Source organism: Tyto alba, unplaced genomic scaffold (assembly GCF_018691265.1).
Source record: "Tyto alba isolate M040663 unplaced genomic scaffold, T.alba_DEE_v4.0 Super-Scaffold_1, whole genome shotgun sequence".
Classification (NCBI taxonomy): Eukaryota; Metazoa; Chordata; class Aves; order Strigiformes; family Tytonidae; genus Tyto; species Tyto alba.
In genome coordinates this window covers 38,921,452-38,936,677 of record NW_024881261.1, presented here as the reverse complement: position 1 = coordinate 38,936,677, position 15,226 = coordinate 38,921,452, and the positions used below count along the sequence as shown (strand labels likewise).

The following is a 15,226-nucleotide window of genomic DNA, read 5'->3' as shown; positions in this document are numbered from 1 at the left end:
TCTTCCCCGGCTGGGTCCCGGGCTCGCTCAGCTCAGCCCTGCTATGTGACTGTTTCTTGCCCCAGCTGCAATTATTAGCAGCCGTGTTACGTTAAACACGGCAAGTAAATTAGCACCTTAAGTTGCTTTTGTTTTGCAAGCGTAATTAAAATAATAGGCGAGTCTGCCTGTATTTGAAAATGCTGAAGAGGCAGGGAGTGTGCTGCCCATATCTCTGTGTGGACTCCGGGTCCTCCCCTGCATCAGTCACCTGGCAGTGCTCCTGCAGCAAAGCACATCAGCTTCTGCCGCTGCCGGCAGTGACGGACACGAAGGCATTGCTGCCAGAAGCACTCTGAACAGAGGAAAATGCTCCCTTCAAAAACTAAGCCCATGCCGTTCAGACCAGAAACCCATCTCACACCAAAGAACCAAATTGCCAAAGTTTGCTGCAATGGCTCATGTGGATTTTTAATGAATTTGCATTTCTCTCCCTTATATTAGTCCCAGCTGAGATTTTCTTTTGTACGGAGAGCAACAAGGTAACAAAAGTGTTTTGTTTTGTTTTGTTTTATTTTGTTTTCATCAGGGATCAACCAATGTGGTTTACCAAGCCCATCATGTCAGCAGGAGTAAGAGAGGCCAAGTCGTCGGTACCAGGGGTGGATTTCGCGGCTGCACGGTTTGGCTAACAGGTATTTTTGTCAGGGCGTGAAACCCACTTGCACACAGGAGTATGGCTCAGAGGTGTGGATTTGGGATCCACAGGAAATGTCAGCGTTCCTTATGAGCTGGGAATTGCAAAACATGTACACGTGGGAAACGCCAACACGTGGTGCTGGCGCAGCCAGACATTCTCCCTGGCAGCTGCTGCCCGTAACTAATGTTTTTATGAATTTCACAGCTGTTGTCGAGCTCCTTTGAACACGTCGGAAGCCCTGAGGGTCACACTTGTTGTTCCCAAGTGTGTGGCTGAGAGAAGCCTTGGCTCAAATCCAGCCAGTCCTTGGCAGTGAAACGTACCCAGGGTTGTCCAAAACAGCGTGCGAATCCTTTCACTCTGGGTTGGTGGGAACTTTATTGGGACGCGTAGGTTTACTGTGTTTGAAGTGACCTCATGAGCAGCACAACAAGGCAGTCATCTTCTCTGAATAAGAAACACTCCCAGGCAGGGAGTCCCACTGGAAGCAATTCCTTGCGTGGCCATTGCGGGTTACTTACATGGTTTCTTGTTTTGTATGCCTTCTGAGGTGTTGCCCTTCTCTTCTGCCTTGAAAGATAAACTCATTGTTTGGGGATTAGGGGCTGCTGGAAATGACAGTTGCATCTCTTTTGCTCCACTAATATTTACACAACTCTACCTTTTGACACTTGCCCAGTTGTTTCTTTGCTTATTAAATATTGGTATTTTCCTTGACTACTGGAAGAGGTTGAAAGATGTACTTGGAAGGGTTTATAAAGCCATTCTTATTTGCCTTCATATCAGTTTATGTGCTGGACGTTGGATTAAAACACATTTCTGTTTTGTTCTCCTCTTCAATTTTGAAAAGCAGTTCAGCGCCTAATCTGCTTTAATATAATTTCTGAAGCCAAAAAACTACCCAAGGCAATTTTCTTCTTTTTCGAATATCACTCAGAAATCTTGTGTCTGAAAGGTTTGAGCTTCTCTGACTGACGATTATTCTTTGAAATAGACAGCCGTCTCCTAACTTTCTATCAATTTAACGAGGCTCTGTGTAAGGACATTTCATTGCATGGACTGTAGGGATTAGATGGAAGGGCATTTGAATGCCCTACGTTGCCAGCTTGGGAGAGCTATCAGTTAGGTCTGTTGTACTACAAAAAAACCCCAAAGGCACAGCCAGCAGGATTCACCCCTGCCCAAGCCAGGTTTCTTCTCCAGCACAGACAGGGCTGTTCTGCATGAGACCAAAAGTCCACCTTGCCCAGGGTGTTGTCTCCATGACTGGTCAGTAGTAGGTGTCATGCAAAGGGTATAAAAACAAGTGAGCAGATGATGCTATCTCCACAGGAGATTCTCCGAGGTTAAGTGTTCCCTGAAACAGCTGTGGTGTTCAGAGGTGGAACACTCTCCTAAGTCAAAGTTCCCTTCCATCTCAAGGAGTTTTCAACACATGGATCCCTGCCTGAGGGAAAGGAGGAGTTTGGTGTTCCAGGTGCACTGGTCGCTTTCCGACACAGCCAGTAGCAAGCGCTTTTTGTGGCGGTGGCTGGAGCTGGGATGGGAAGCAGCCACCCCATTTTGGATTGTTGTCTTTCTGGCTGATGGCTGCAGGAGATGTGGTCAGCTGAAAATGCACTGCTTGTCTACACAGCCATCCTGCTCCTGCTCACATGGATTCTGTGGGTGCTGCTTCTGCAGAAGGAGGTGTTTGTGCCTACAGGGGGGTGACTGCTGCTGCTGGAGCCTGTGTGTGTCCCCCCCTCCAGATGCAGCAAGAACCTCTCCTGGGGTTCAGTCTGGGAGAGCAGTTGGCTGTTCAGAGGGGGAACAGGAGGACGAAAATGAAGATGCCAAGAGACTTACAGGCAACAGCATCCTTTTAAGCTTCTCCTACTTACTGGTACCTATTTGTCTCCCCATGGCTCAGCAAGAGGTACTTTTGCAACACTGCTGGGTCGAAACCCTCCAGATGTTGGGATATAGCAGCTTTTCTGATGGCATCAATGCCACCCCTTCAAGAAGAAGGGTTGGCCAGGGTTCTGTGGTTGTAACTGTTTGCTAAGAAGATGAATCCAACTTCCCTACCTCGTTCCTTCCTTAAAGCAACTTCAGACAGGTGGTGTTCATCGCCAACGTCCCGGGACATATTGCGCCACACTGTCATTTTCACTCTTTCGACCTCAAACCCAAACTTCGCTTTTCTGTCTCCCTCCAGGCCTTTCTGGAGCTGGCAAGACTACCATTGGCTTTGCTCTGGAAGAGTACTTGGTCTCTCATGGCATCCCTTGCTATTCCCTGGATGGTGATAATGTTCGGCATGGCTTGAATAAAAACCTGGGTTTCTCGGCTGGGGACCGCGAGGAGAACATCCGCCGCATCGCAGAAGTGGCCAGGCTGTTTGCTGATGCTGGCCTCGTCTGCATAACTAGTTTCATTTCTCCTTTCACAAAGGTAAACTCACTGCGTCGTATTCTGCTCTTTCCTGGGCAGCCTTGATCTCATGATTGTACTTAGGGAAGAGAGATTTACATAGAGGACTTCCTATATATGCCATCAGATGCTCCTTTTAACTTCCCTGTTCTTTTGTAAAACACCACTGACACACAATCCGTACAAATTTCTAAAGGGCAGTTTGACATGACCTCTTTGAATATATCCAGTATTACAAATTGCTTAAAATCTAGGAGCAGTTTAAAATCTCTTTACAGAGGTTCCTACCATTAACTTACTAGGAGGTAGAAAAGAGGCATGGAAGCAGTAGCCTGTCATGGTGCTATCACTGCTCTGTTTGTAGAAGTATTGATTGTGTTTTTATGCTTCGTGAGAATACCAAGTAGCTGACGTTACCAAGCTGATGCAAGCAGTTCCTTTTTTCAACACAGGACAGATAATTATTCATGTTCTAAAGTCCTGCTGTCCTGGTTAATGAAGAGATCTTCTCAATATTTCAGATGGAAAAAAATGAAAACATATCAAAGTTCTGTGGTTTTTTTTGTTTTGGTTTGGGTTTTTTTTTGTGTTGTTTTTTTTTTTTTTTTTTTAAAGTATCTTTAAAGAAAAGTGAGGAAGGGAGATGAAAAACCCTCACTAGAATCAGTGTAAATTTAGTAAAACTAGACCAGAGATGAATTTACCTGTGTCGAATTCCAGGACGTGTCATGTAGTAGGAAGGTGCTTGCTGCAATCCGGACACTGATGATTCTCCTGTCTTTTTTCTAACAGGATCGTCAAAATGCACGGAAAATTCATGAGGCAGCTGGACTTCCTTTCTTTGAAATCTTTGTAGATGCTCCTCTAAATATTTGTGAAAGCAGAGATGTGAAGGGCCTGTACAAAAAGGCAAGAGCTGGAGAGATCAAAGGTATGGAAGAGCAAGCTCTTACTTTGCCTTTTGCTTTCTGAAGCATTGGATAGCTGCTTGTTGCGGCTCTGCACGGAGAGGTGGGTTACTCAAAGCTTTTTGTAGTGCCCAAGGGTATCCTGTTTCCCTCATTTTGCTGTTCCAAGTGTCACTTGTAGTACCCAGTGTGGTTGGATAGTTTCTGGTTGTTTGCACAGCTTTGTTGGCTCTAAGGCACCGAGTGTTAGATTAAATACATTTACTCCGGGTTTAATTGTCCATAGGATTCACAGGGATTGACTCAGAGTATGAGAAGCCCGAGTCTCCTGAACTGGTCTTGAAAACGAATGTTGCGTCAGTGTCTGAATGTATTCAGCAGGTTGTGGAGCTCCTCCAAACACAAGTAGGTCACTTTTATGCCACCGCCGGCTTGTAAACCTGCTTTCGGAGTTCTTGGTGTGCGTTTAGAAACCAGCACGTTACGACACTTGCTGCCTGTCTCTCTCTTTCAGAACATCGTGCCCCATGGCTCGATTAAGGATGTTCTCGAGCTGTTTGTACCTGAAAATAAACTCGATAGTGTCCGGGCTGAAGCAGAGATGCTGCCATCCGTCGAGATCACTAAGGTATTGTCGTGCGTGGGCGCTGTGCTGTGCATCGCTCATTATTGAACTGTTTGAAGGGTAGAAGCTTCGACGGGGATGTTGCTGGGGGGGGGCTCTGTTACTCTGATGGCTGGGTCCTTGTGTGGCTGTGGTTTCTGGCAAGCTGAACCGTGCTCCTGACGCTCAGCCATTTTCTGCCGTGTCTCCACCCCGTGCTGTAGCAAGCCAGGGCCATCAGTCTCCTTCGTCGCGTTAGAACAGTCCTGCAAGCAGTCGTGCTATGAAAGTACCTGAGTCTGGATGAAAAAAAAAAACCCAAACCAACCCCCGCCCTCTGGCTTTCTCCCCCTTTATGAGCGCCCTATATCTGAAGCAAAACAAATGAGAAAGCTGGTGCAGCAGAAGGGAAGGAAAAGCAACCTCTGAGCGTGCCCTGGTGACAGGAGTGCCATTTGGGTTTGTTTTGCAGCTGGATCTGCAGTGGGTGCAGGTGCTGAGCGAAGGCTGGGCCACTCCGCTGACCGGCTTCATGCGTGAGGCAGAGTACTTGCAAGTGATCCATTTTGGCACCCTGCTGAATGGTACGAATCCCCACGCTTTGTGTTAACGTGCTGCTCGCCCCGTGGCGCCTCGGCCGGCAGCCGGACAGAAAAGCTTCATGCTCGGCCCCGCGCCGTCGTCCTCCTTTCCTCCCGCCCGTTAAATGCGAGGGCTCATAAAGCACCACCGGGGCCGGGAAGCCACGCTCCGAAATGCACCAAAGGGTATGAAAGGGGACAGAGATCCCCGTGCTGCAGCTCTGGGGGGGGGGGGCCCTGGCTCGCAGCTTTGACGTCTCACACGGCGCCCATCAAACGTTTCGGGAGGCGTTGTTTAGCTCTTTTCATGCTTGGTTAGACCAGGGTAAATAAAGATGCAAACCCAGAGCCAAGTAAGCAGGGAGGCTGCCGGGCTGAATTTGAGGTGGGAGGAGAAGGCAGCTGCTCCTTGGAAACAGGAACAGCACCTGATTTCACTTTCCCACCTCCCCCCCCCCCCCCCCCCCTTCCCTGTTTTCCTGCTTATCCCTTACCAAAACTTGAAACGAATCAGATTTCTCTATTCATTAGCAACGTGACAGAGGTGCTTCGTCCCTGGAAAAGGGAAAGAGTATTTAGGCAGTGATCATCCGCGGCTGAGACCGGGGCAGTAGATGTTTCTGTCCTGTTTCTCAGCTGTACCTGCCGTCACTCTGCCTTCCCGTGCACTCAGGGCACTCCCTTTCAGTTTTGTAGACCCGATAGCATCTCTGGCCTGGAGATCTGGGACGTCGGCGAGTGAGTCCCTTTGAGTCTTGCCCTCCTTCTGGAGGACCCCATGGCTGTGCTGCCGTTATTAGGATTCGGGCACCGTGCAGCAGAGGCGGAGCTCCGGACTGCTTGCTTTGGACCGGAGGAGTGTCTGTGCGAGGGCTTCTGCTTTCAGACACGTCGTAGCCTTTTGCGTCCCGCCTAGTGTGCAAACAGTGTTCAGAAGCACCTGTCCTTGTTCCCAGCCCCCGAGCTGTGGTCTTTGAGCTGCCTGTAGTGCCCGACGAGGTCGCGGAGGTGCCGTGTAACCACCGCGTCGCTCCAGAGCTCCGCACTTCGCGCCCCAGGCTTGTCTTAAAGAGCATCTGTTAGTGGGGTGCCCCCCGCCCCGGCTCCAGACCTGTCGGCATCACTCAGCACAGCTCCTCTGGTGTCCGTGGCCGTACACTGAGGGTTTGGAATGCTCCCTGGGGTCGGGGACAAAGCCCAAGACACTGGCTTTTGGGGGGGGGACGGGACGAAGTCTCCAGAGCAAGGTCCTTGTAGGAGAGGGCAGCAACACCAGGCCCCGGTCCTCCTTGTCGCCGCAGAGGGCTCCGTGCTTGGCACCTGCGTGCTCAAGCCCGCGGGGTAACACCTGGGCAGGACGGAGAACATCCCTGCTTTGCTCGGGTGAGCTTTAGGAAACAGGGGAGGGTTTCCATCCCGTGGTGCCAAGGCTGGGGTGCAGCATTGCCAAAGAGAGGTTTGAGGCTGGTCTTTCCAGACTCATTGGTCCAAGCCTTTTGCTCCGGGGTGCGGGTGACCTTTTTTTTTTGGCTGTGCCCGGAAGGGCTACAGTTGTTCCGGTGGAGTTGTGCAAGCCAACGCTCCTCTCGCTCGGGCTTTGAGCGGTAAATCCCACCTCGGTGCTACCAAGAGTTGGGTGCGTGAGCCGTTTTGAGTAGAGCCACCGGGAAGAAAGCCGGGTCTGTGCGTAGCAGGGGTCCGGGCTCCGTCGGGTGCCCCTCTCGGGGCCGGGTGACGGGGGGAGCGTGGGTGCCATCCGTCGCTGCCGGCCAGCGCGGCGGGGCTGGGCAGCACCCGGGGGGGGGCACGGGCACCCCAACCGCCCTGCGGCGTCAGCGGCTTCGGGTCTTCAAACAGCTGCTGCAACGCGGGTGCCCGGGAGTGTTAATTATCTTAATTGTGTTTGTGTTCTCCCAGGAAGGAATCGCTCTGTAGCTGGTATGTATGTAACCGTTCTTAGGTTGTATGGCAATCACTTCAATTTAGGTTTTTTTTTTTGGCTAGAAAGTAATTTCTTGAGATTTACAAAAAAAAAAAAAAAAAGAAAATTATTAAGACTAGACACAACCGTGGCCTGTTTACGATTCAGCCAGTTGCGAAGTGGAATGACACACCCCGTGTCCTACTGACTGGTCGTCACAAAGATCCCAGCCATGTAATTTTGGAATTACCTCTGCTGGAATGATTTTTTTTTTTTTTAAACTTTCATCTTGCATTTGGAAATGGAACATGGAAATCCTCAGCTTCAGCAATCATTTGGTGGTTGCATAATTCAGCTTTTTCCATGCTGACTTTATCGACTGATCACCAGTTAATATAATTTAAATGTACGAAGTTGATATTGATTGGATCCCGTGTGACTGTAGTTACGATTATTCATGAAGGCGCTTGAAAATTGCTGTCTGGCAGACGAATGATACCTAGTCGTGAATTAAAAGTAAATGCAAACGTTTTAATAAAGATTAAAAAAAATAATAATCTATGTCGTAGTCAAAATCCTCAAATTAAGACTCTCGAGGATCCAAAATTATTTTGGTCAGATCGGAACAAATTGAATCAGTGATTTGTTCGTTCTTGTTTGTGAATGGAAACCCGTGTGAGAGGCTGATTCTTCTATATTAATCCTGGGATATCCGAGGAGGAATGGGAGGCCCTCAGTGGAGGGCTGGGAAATTGGGGGAGCGGGAATAAAACCAACATGACTTCAAAGTATTTAGGGACAATGCTGAAATGAGAAACTACACTTGCAACAGTAGACTCACTGCATATACAGAGAAAATAAATGAAAAATGGACTCTGCAGAGATGTAAAGGAGGAGGAGTAACAGTGTAGAGATAGACAGAAAAAAAAAAAAAACAGAAACAAAGCGAAGGGTGACGGTGTTTTCCCTGTTGGAAGAGGCAGTTCAGGAGGTCTGCAGGGGAGGAGATGCCCTGGGGAACACCGAGCTGGAGCCTTCTTAATAGAGGTGGTTCTCCTGTCAGAGGAGGTAGAGGTTATACCCAAGGTGGCATATTCCAAGGATGTTTACATTTTTCCAAGAGACTTCACAACAAGCTAACTGGAGAAGAACCAATCTTTCCGGGGCGCTAGAGTCCAGAAAGCAATGATGAAATGCTCCGGGTGTCTTTGAGGCATCTCTGGCCTGAAGACGGGGAGCTTGAGTATTCCAGTAACGTTGCCAGTCATTAGCGGTGCAGAAAAAAAGGGGGCGGTGACTGAATTTACATGACTGATGGTGAATCCCTGAGCTAGTCCTGGAAAATTTGTCTCTCCCTCTGTCTACTCGACGCCCGAGACGAGTGCCTGAGGCTGGAGGCTGGCTGTTCAGATCCCACCTCTCACCCCCTCCTTTTTCTTGCCAGACGGTGTGGTCAACCTGAGCATCCCCATCGTGCTGCCCATCTCCACGGAGGACAAGAAGCGCCTGGAGGGCTGCGAGGCGCTGGCGCTCAGCTACGCGGGGCGGAGGGTGGCGGTCCTGCGGAGCCCCGAGTACTTCGAGCACAGGAAGGAGGAGCGCTGCGCCCGCGTCTGGGGCACCACCTGCGCCAAGCACCCGCACGTCAAAGTAGGTTTGTCCCCCTGCTGCCGGAGGAAACCTGGGGCCGGAGAGCCAGAACCTCCGCGAGGTTTTGAGCTCCGCGGGTGTCCTGTCTGCTCCGCGAGCCCAGCTCCTTCCCGTTGGGTCCCAAGCAGGCAGGAAAGAGTTTCGAGGCTCGCCAGTCAATGCTGCGCTTTGCCGCTTAGCAAATCAGAGAACAGGCACGAGGTGAAAGGGAAAATGAGCAGGCTGCTGAGGAGCCGCTCCTTCCGTCCGCTTGTCTCCACCGGTGTGCCGGCATCCAAACGTCTTCAGCGCGAGCACCGACTCAGCCCCCAGAGTTTTCGGGCGCTTGGGGTGCGATGGGCTCGGCGATGCCGCCAAACGCTGATGCTGCAGATTGCTGACCCGTGCTCCTTTTAGCTACGTTTTACTCCTCGATTTCTCTGTTCTGTACAGGCAGCCAACGCGGGTGTTGTATTTTTACAGCTTCTGTCTTCCCACTTACTCTCTGGCGATACAGAGAGCGTCACCCCTTAGAAAGGGAGAGCTCCCGGTTCCACCGAGTGACTTGAGCCGTCTGCTTAAAAAGGCTAAAGCTGTGTTAATCCTTTCCCCCTACCTTAAAACACCTCTTTTAATTATTCGGCAGGAGTTGCTCACCTTGCAGCAGGCTTATTCCTCTGGCATATTCCCAGGAGGAAAGAGCAAAGGATGAGGTGGTAGAAGAAGGTCTCGTGCCCTAACTTGTAGACCCCCGGCCGCCCGGGGAGGGACTCGGTTGGCTGACGTCTCGCTGTGCGCCGTTGAGCTGCTCGCGGCGTTCAGTTCACGCGGTCCCTGTGAGAACGTTTTCCCCCCCTACAATGGGCTGAAGGAGAAGGGAGGAGCGCCCTGCAAGTGGGGCCGTGTCTAACGCTTCCCAAAGGAGCCCGGGAAAGGGAAGAGGAGATATTTTGCTGTCCCCTCCGTAATGCGGGCGCGCGTAATTCACAGATGGTGGTGGAGAGCGGAGACTGGCTGGTGGGTGGAGACCTCCTGGTGCTGGAGAAGATCAAGTGGAACGACGGGCTGGACCAGTACCGCCTGACACCGCTCGCTCTCAAGCAGAAGTTCAGAGAAATGAACGCTGGTGAGTGCCCCGGGTGGCACCGCTGACACAGCTCTCCTTGCCCTACCTGGCACCGGGAGATTTGTGTGATCTGGGATTGCTCGTTCTCAAGCTCACCCCGCTTGCCAAACCGCTTCGCCGTGCTCCCAAAGGTGGGGGCATCCGGGCGGGGTGAACGGTGAGGGGGAGGGAGGGCACGGCACGAAAAGTGCCCCGGGCTGGCAGGCGTCAGGCGCCTACCCTCACTTTGGGGAGAGAACGTTGGAGCTTCCAGAAGGTGCCGTTGAGCTCGGAGAGGCGGCCGGTCACTTGAGAAGGCAACTCAGAGGTGTCCAGTGACACGTCAGACCTTTGTAGGAGAGCTGACAGGACGGAAATCATCCCCAAAGGAGGGATGTGCAATGACAGTAAACTCGGCAGAGCGATGAAGAGGCACCGTACGTGTACGAAACATCAACGGGGTTTAAGGCCTCTCTCCCGTGAAGACAGGACACGCATCTCACGCCATACTTACCTCATGACTGGGTCAAAATGTATTTTACGTAAACGTAAGGCTCTGACGTCAGCGCAGGCCTGTGACCCTCTGAACCTTTCCCTTTCAGATGCCGTCTTCGCGTTTCAGCTGCGCAACCCCGTCCACAACGGGCACGCCCTGCTCATGCAGGACACGCGGCGCCAGCTTTTGGAGAGGGGTTACAAAAACCCCGTGCTTCTCCTGCACCCCCTGGGAGGGTGGACCAAAGACGACGACGTCCCGCTGGAGTGGCGGATGAAGCAGCACGCGGCGGTGCTGGAGGAGCAAGTCCTGGACCCCAAGTCGACCATCGTTGCCATCTTCCCCTCTCCCATGCTCTACGCCGGCCCCACGGAGGTAACGTCGGCTGGTTTGCAAGCGGTAGACGCGGAACCTCCCCCGAAGGAGGAGGAAGGAGAGGGCTGCGTGGGCAGCCGTCGCCTCTGCGGGCTCACGGGCCGGCGGCCGTGGTCTCTGCATGTTCAAAAAGCCAACGGCTGCCTCCGTTGGCCACCACATTGGAACGAGAGCCGTTCCCATCCCCTCTGGTTCCCTTGAAATACACGTCCCGAGGAGCTGGGATGGCTTCAAGCAGGGGAAGATCAGTCTGGGCAGCTAGATTGCTGTGGGAAACTGCAGCAAGGCTGCTGACACTCCCCTCCCTCCTTCCCTCCTTCCCTCCTTCCCTCCTTCCCTCCTTCCCTCCTTCCCTCCTTCCCTCCCTCCCTCCCTCCCTCCCTCCCTCCCTCCCTCCCTCCCTCCCTCCCTCCCTCCCTCCCTCCCTCCCTCTTTCCTTCCCTCCCTCCTTCCCTCCCTCCCTCCCTCCCTCCCTCCCTCCCTCCCTCCCTCCCTCCCTCCCTCCCTCCCTCCCTCCTTCCCTCCTTCCCTCCCTCCCTCCTTCCTTCCCTCCCTCCTTCCCTCCCTCTTTCCTTTCCTCCTTCCCTCCCTCCTTCCTTCCTTCCTTCCTTCCTTCCTTCCTTCCTTCCTTCCTTCCTTCCTTCCTTCCTTCCTTCCTTCCTTCCTTCCTTCCTTCCTTCCTTCCTTCCTTCCTTCCTTCCTTCCTTCCTTCCTTCCTTCCTTCCTTCCTTCCTTCCTTCCTTCCTTCCTTCCTTCCTTCCTTCCTTCCTTCCTTCCTTCCTTCCTTCCTTCCTTCCTTCCTTCCTTCCTTCCTTCCTGCCTTCCTGCCTTCCTGCCTTCCTGCCTTCCTTCCTTCCCTCCCTCCTTCCTTCCCTCCTGCCTGCCTGCCTGCCTTCCTCCCCCCCTCCCTCCCTCCCTCCCGCCTTCCTTCCTGCCCCCCTCCCTTCCCTCCCTCCCCCCCCTCCCACCACTGCTCCAGCCCTCAGCCGCTGCTGCTCGTCTCTCCCCTGTGCAGGTGCAGTGGCACTGCCGCGCTCGCATGATTGCTGGGGCCAATTTTTACATCGTGGGGCGCGACCCCGCAGGCATGCCTCACCCCGAGACCAAGAAGGACCTCTACGAGCCCACGCAGGGAGGGAAGGTCCTCAGCATGGCGCCGGGCCTCACCTCGGTGGAAATCATCCCCTTCCGGGTGGCTGCTTACAATAAATCCAAACGGGCCATGGATTTCTATGACCCCCAAAGGTAACGCGGGCAGCAGCGTCGCTGTTTCTTCAGCCGGCGCAGCGGACGCGGTTTGTGATCGCTTCTGGCTTGCAGCTTGCCAGGGGAGAGGGAACAGCGGTCGCTGTTCTTCTTAAGGCGAGGAACGGGGGAAAGAACCTGTGAGAGCCACCTGCTTTCCCCTCCAGGTGCTGCCGTCGGGTCAAAGGCAGGTCGTATGAAACTAAAGATGCACCTTTGTAGCCGCCAGGATAAGAAGCACACTTTGGGGACAGTGTGGCAGTAGAAATAAAACCTCGCGCAGCTGACGTGGGTCGTGGACGACTCCGGCTCCTCTCGAAAGAGGAAACCCCGTTGCCGCCGATCGTAAACGGGGGCGTGCCGCCGCGCTCGGGGGGTGCCCGTGCCGTGCCGGGAGGCGTCCGGCCTCGTGCTCTGCCTTTCCCGGCCACCTGTGCTGATTTCCCCCCTGTCTCTGCTTTGCGCAGGCACAACGAGTTTGACTTCATCTCGGGAACGCGCATGAGGAAGCTTGCTCGAGAGGGTGAAAACCCACCAGATGGCTTCATGGCCCCCAAAGCTTGGAAAGTCCTAACCGAGTACTACCAGTCACTGGAAAAAAAGAATTAACACTACTCCTCCCCCCCCCCCCCCCCCCTAGAAATACTTGTATTAAGAGTGAGCGATGATTGATTGATTTCCTACAACACAGATCAGTTACTTGGCATTTCCAGCGCTCTGACTGTAGGATTTCCCTGCCCGGGTCAGAGTGGTTTTTTTCCGAATCAGAAATACTTCGAGCCTGCTCCTTCTGCCCCTGAAGCTGCCGGGCGCGTCCCCGTGGAGCCGGGAGGGAAGGGCAGCGGGCCCCTCATTCCCAGCCGAGCGCTGCCCCCGGTTGGGCCTAGCTGGGTCATTTTGGTGCCGCCGGGACCTCGGCACCAGGATAAAAACGCGCCCGTCGCCTGCGCGGAGCAGAAACGGAGAAGTGCCTTTCCACTACCCCTCGCTCGGCGCTGCCCCCAGGGGCAGGAGCAGCTGCTGCTGCTGCTGAGGTGGGAGAGGGAAGTGGGCGCTCGCTGCTCAGCTCCAGTCGCTGCCCTTCGGGTTGTGCCTTCGATTTTGCTGACAGCGGGATTTTTTTAAAAGGATTTTGTTTTAATGAGCCTTAACCAGCACCAGTCCCTCGTGGCCGAGACGATCCCTCACTGTTCTTCCTTGCTTCCCTCCTGCTCGACCTCGCCGGTCAAAACAAAACCTGGGCTCAGCCTTAACTGGTGCTCCGCGTTCAGCTTTGCTGCGGGGACTCTGCCGTGGCCAGCTGGGGGAAGCTGCCCTGCCAGGCACCGTCAAGCCCAGGGGATCTCCGGGACAGCCGAGGGCAGCAGGCAGAAACCGAGGATTGCTCTTCAGGCGCTTGTTGGGGGGTATCCCCTTACCCCGGAGGATGGGACCCCGCTTCCCTCTGCCCCTGCTCCCCCCACCCGAATGAAAGGCGAGTCGGTGAAATCGCAGCGTGAGGTGGGGCTGAGCGGCAATAGCCAGTAAAACACGCGGGGCGGGGGGGGGGCTCAGTGCTTGCCCTCATCCCTACCCGTAGCCCCGCGTGGCTCCCCGTGACCTGATTTCGCTTTGGGGCGGCGACGGTGGCGCTGGCTGGGGGACGGGGGGAGGATGGCAGCGAGGGGGTTTAGTGAGGGAAGACAACTGCGCGCTCGTTAGTGCTTGGCAATCCACCTGAACGGATGATTTTTGTGCTCGGCCATTCTTAGTTCCTGCCCCAGGACCGGTCAGAACGTGTTTCAAATGGAATGGAAGCAGCGTGCTCCTCTTCTTGCGCTTCAGTCTTGATGATGGCTCTGTGCTCAGTAAAACCAATCGTGCTTCCGCTTGTAACTTAGGATAGTGAGCTACCTGGCGTGCTAAAACCTGTTTTGCTGTGGCCGTGCTACTGTGTCCAAGACTATGTCTGTGATTGGGAATATTTTTGAAAAAGTCTTTTTTTTTGTTTGTCAACTGTTTTGGTGGGGTTTTTTTCTGTTGTTTTGTTTGGTTGGTTTTTTCTTTTTTTGTTTGGTTTTTTTTTTGTTTGTTTGTTTGGTTGTTTTTTTGGGTTTTTTTTTTTTTTTTTGGTAATTTTTCTAAGTATTGAGCAGAGAGCCCAAAGCTGTATTATACCTCAAGAAAAATGCTGCAGCACCACCCGTGGCAGCAGCTGAAAGCACACTAGCACCAGTGCCTTTTACACTGGGGCCCTCTGGCAGGGACCTGGCAGACTAAAAGCAATACTCCCATCTACGCTTGCAAGATTTGTCATTTTTAAATAGGGAAATAGTGCTGTTGCTGTTCACCTTAAAATAACCAAGTGGTTAAAAAACCCCCCAACCTGCAGTAAATCCAAATGGTTGCAGCAAAACACCAATTTTGTATTATCCTTTGAAAATAGCGTAGCGTACTGATTACCTCTGATTAAACTAGAGTATGTGGACTAGGTTTTTTTTTATTGTGTATTTATTAAAGACATGAGACTGGAATTTGTACCTCAACTGATGCATCTCATGATTTAATATATTCTGAACTCGATATTCTGCTACAAACCCCTCACTTTTAGTACAAATAAATATTTATATGTGGAACTAACTCTTGCTTTGCCGTTTTTACGGGGAGAATTACAAGCCCGTTGGTTCGCTGGGGGCTGTGACAGGGCTGTAGCCACAGCACCCCCCGCCCCGGGCCAGCCCTGCGCGCTCCTGCCTCGGGTGAAACCTCCGCTGATTTCTCTTTTTTGCTGTCTGGGCTGCGCAGTGTTAAATAGGCTTGTTCAACAAGCGCAGGGACGGCACCGTCTGGGCTGCCCGACCAGCACTTAAGCACCACCCAGCTGCTAAAACCCTCCCGAATTACGGGGAGACGCCGCAGCGTGCGGGCTCTTCCCCAGGGCCCTGCTAGAAGCAGCCCGGGGCCGGGGGCCACAGAGCAAACACCCCCATCATTTATTCCCCTGTTAAAGCTACTCCCGAGGTTTTGGTTTGCGCTGCAGGATGAGCAGCTGCTTTTACAGCCCCGGGACCATTTCGGTCGGGCTTGGGTTGTGCACGCTGCCTACTGGTGACCGCTACAGCTGAACAGCTCTTAAACACTTTATTTCCCTGCCGAGAACGTCTCTGCCTCTTCCTGCCAGAGGATTCGGCCTTTAAACCTTTTAAAGACCCATCTCAGGTGAAATTGCGGTAGGGCTGCGAGGGCAGTACTGGAGACAAGGGCTCCCAAAGCAGCAGCGGGAGCTGGC

The 15,226-nt window shown here is 52.9% G+C and overlaps 1 protein-coding gene across 1 annotated transcript in view; it reads left to right on the top strand.

Annotated features, from left to right (window-relative positions):
* Positions 1-14,573, top strand: part of PAPSS2 (3'-phosphoadenosine 5'-phosphosulfate synthase 2) — a 31,344-nt gene extending 16,771 nt beyond the window's left edge. Inside the window, exons 2-12 of the mRNA XM_042791626.1 lie at positions 569-674; positions 2,880-3,115; positions 3,887-4,025; positions 4,289-4,407; positions 4,517-4,630; positions 5,079-5,190; positions 8,553-8,758; positions 9,728-9,863; positions 10,445-10,713; positions 11,729-11,958; positions 12,426-14,573. Coding sequence (XP_042647560.1) covers positions 569-674; positions 2,880-3,115; positions 3,887-4,025; positions 4,289-4,407; positions 4,517-4,630; positions 5,079-5,190; positions 8,553-8,758; positions 9,728-9,863; positions 10,445-10,713; positions 11,729-11,958; positions 12,426-12,567 — 1,809 coding nt within the window. The 3' untranslated portion in view covers positions 12,568-14,573. The remainder of the gene's footprint in view (positions 1-568; positions 675-2,879; positions 3,116-3,886; positions 4,026-4,288; positions 4,408-4,516; positions 4,631-5,078; positions 5,191-8,552; positions 8,759-9,727; positions 9,864-10,444; positions 10,714-11,728; positions 11,959-12,425) is intronic.
* The last annotated feature ends 653 nt before the right edge of the window (positions 14,574-15,226 follow it).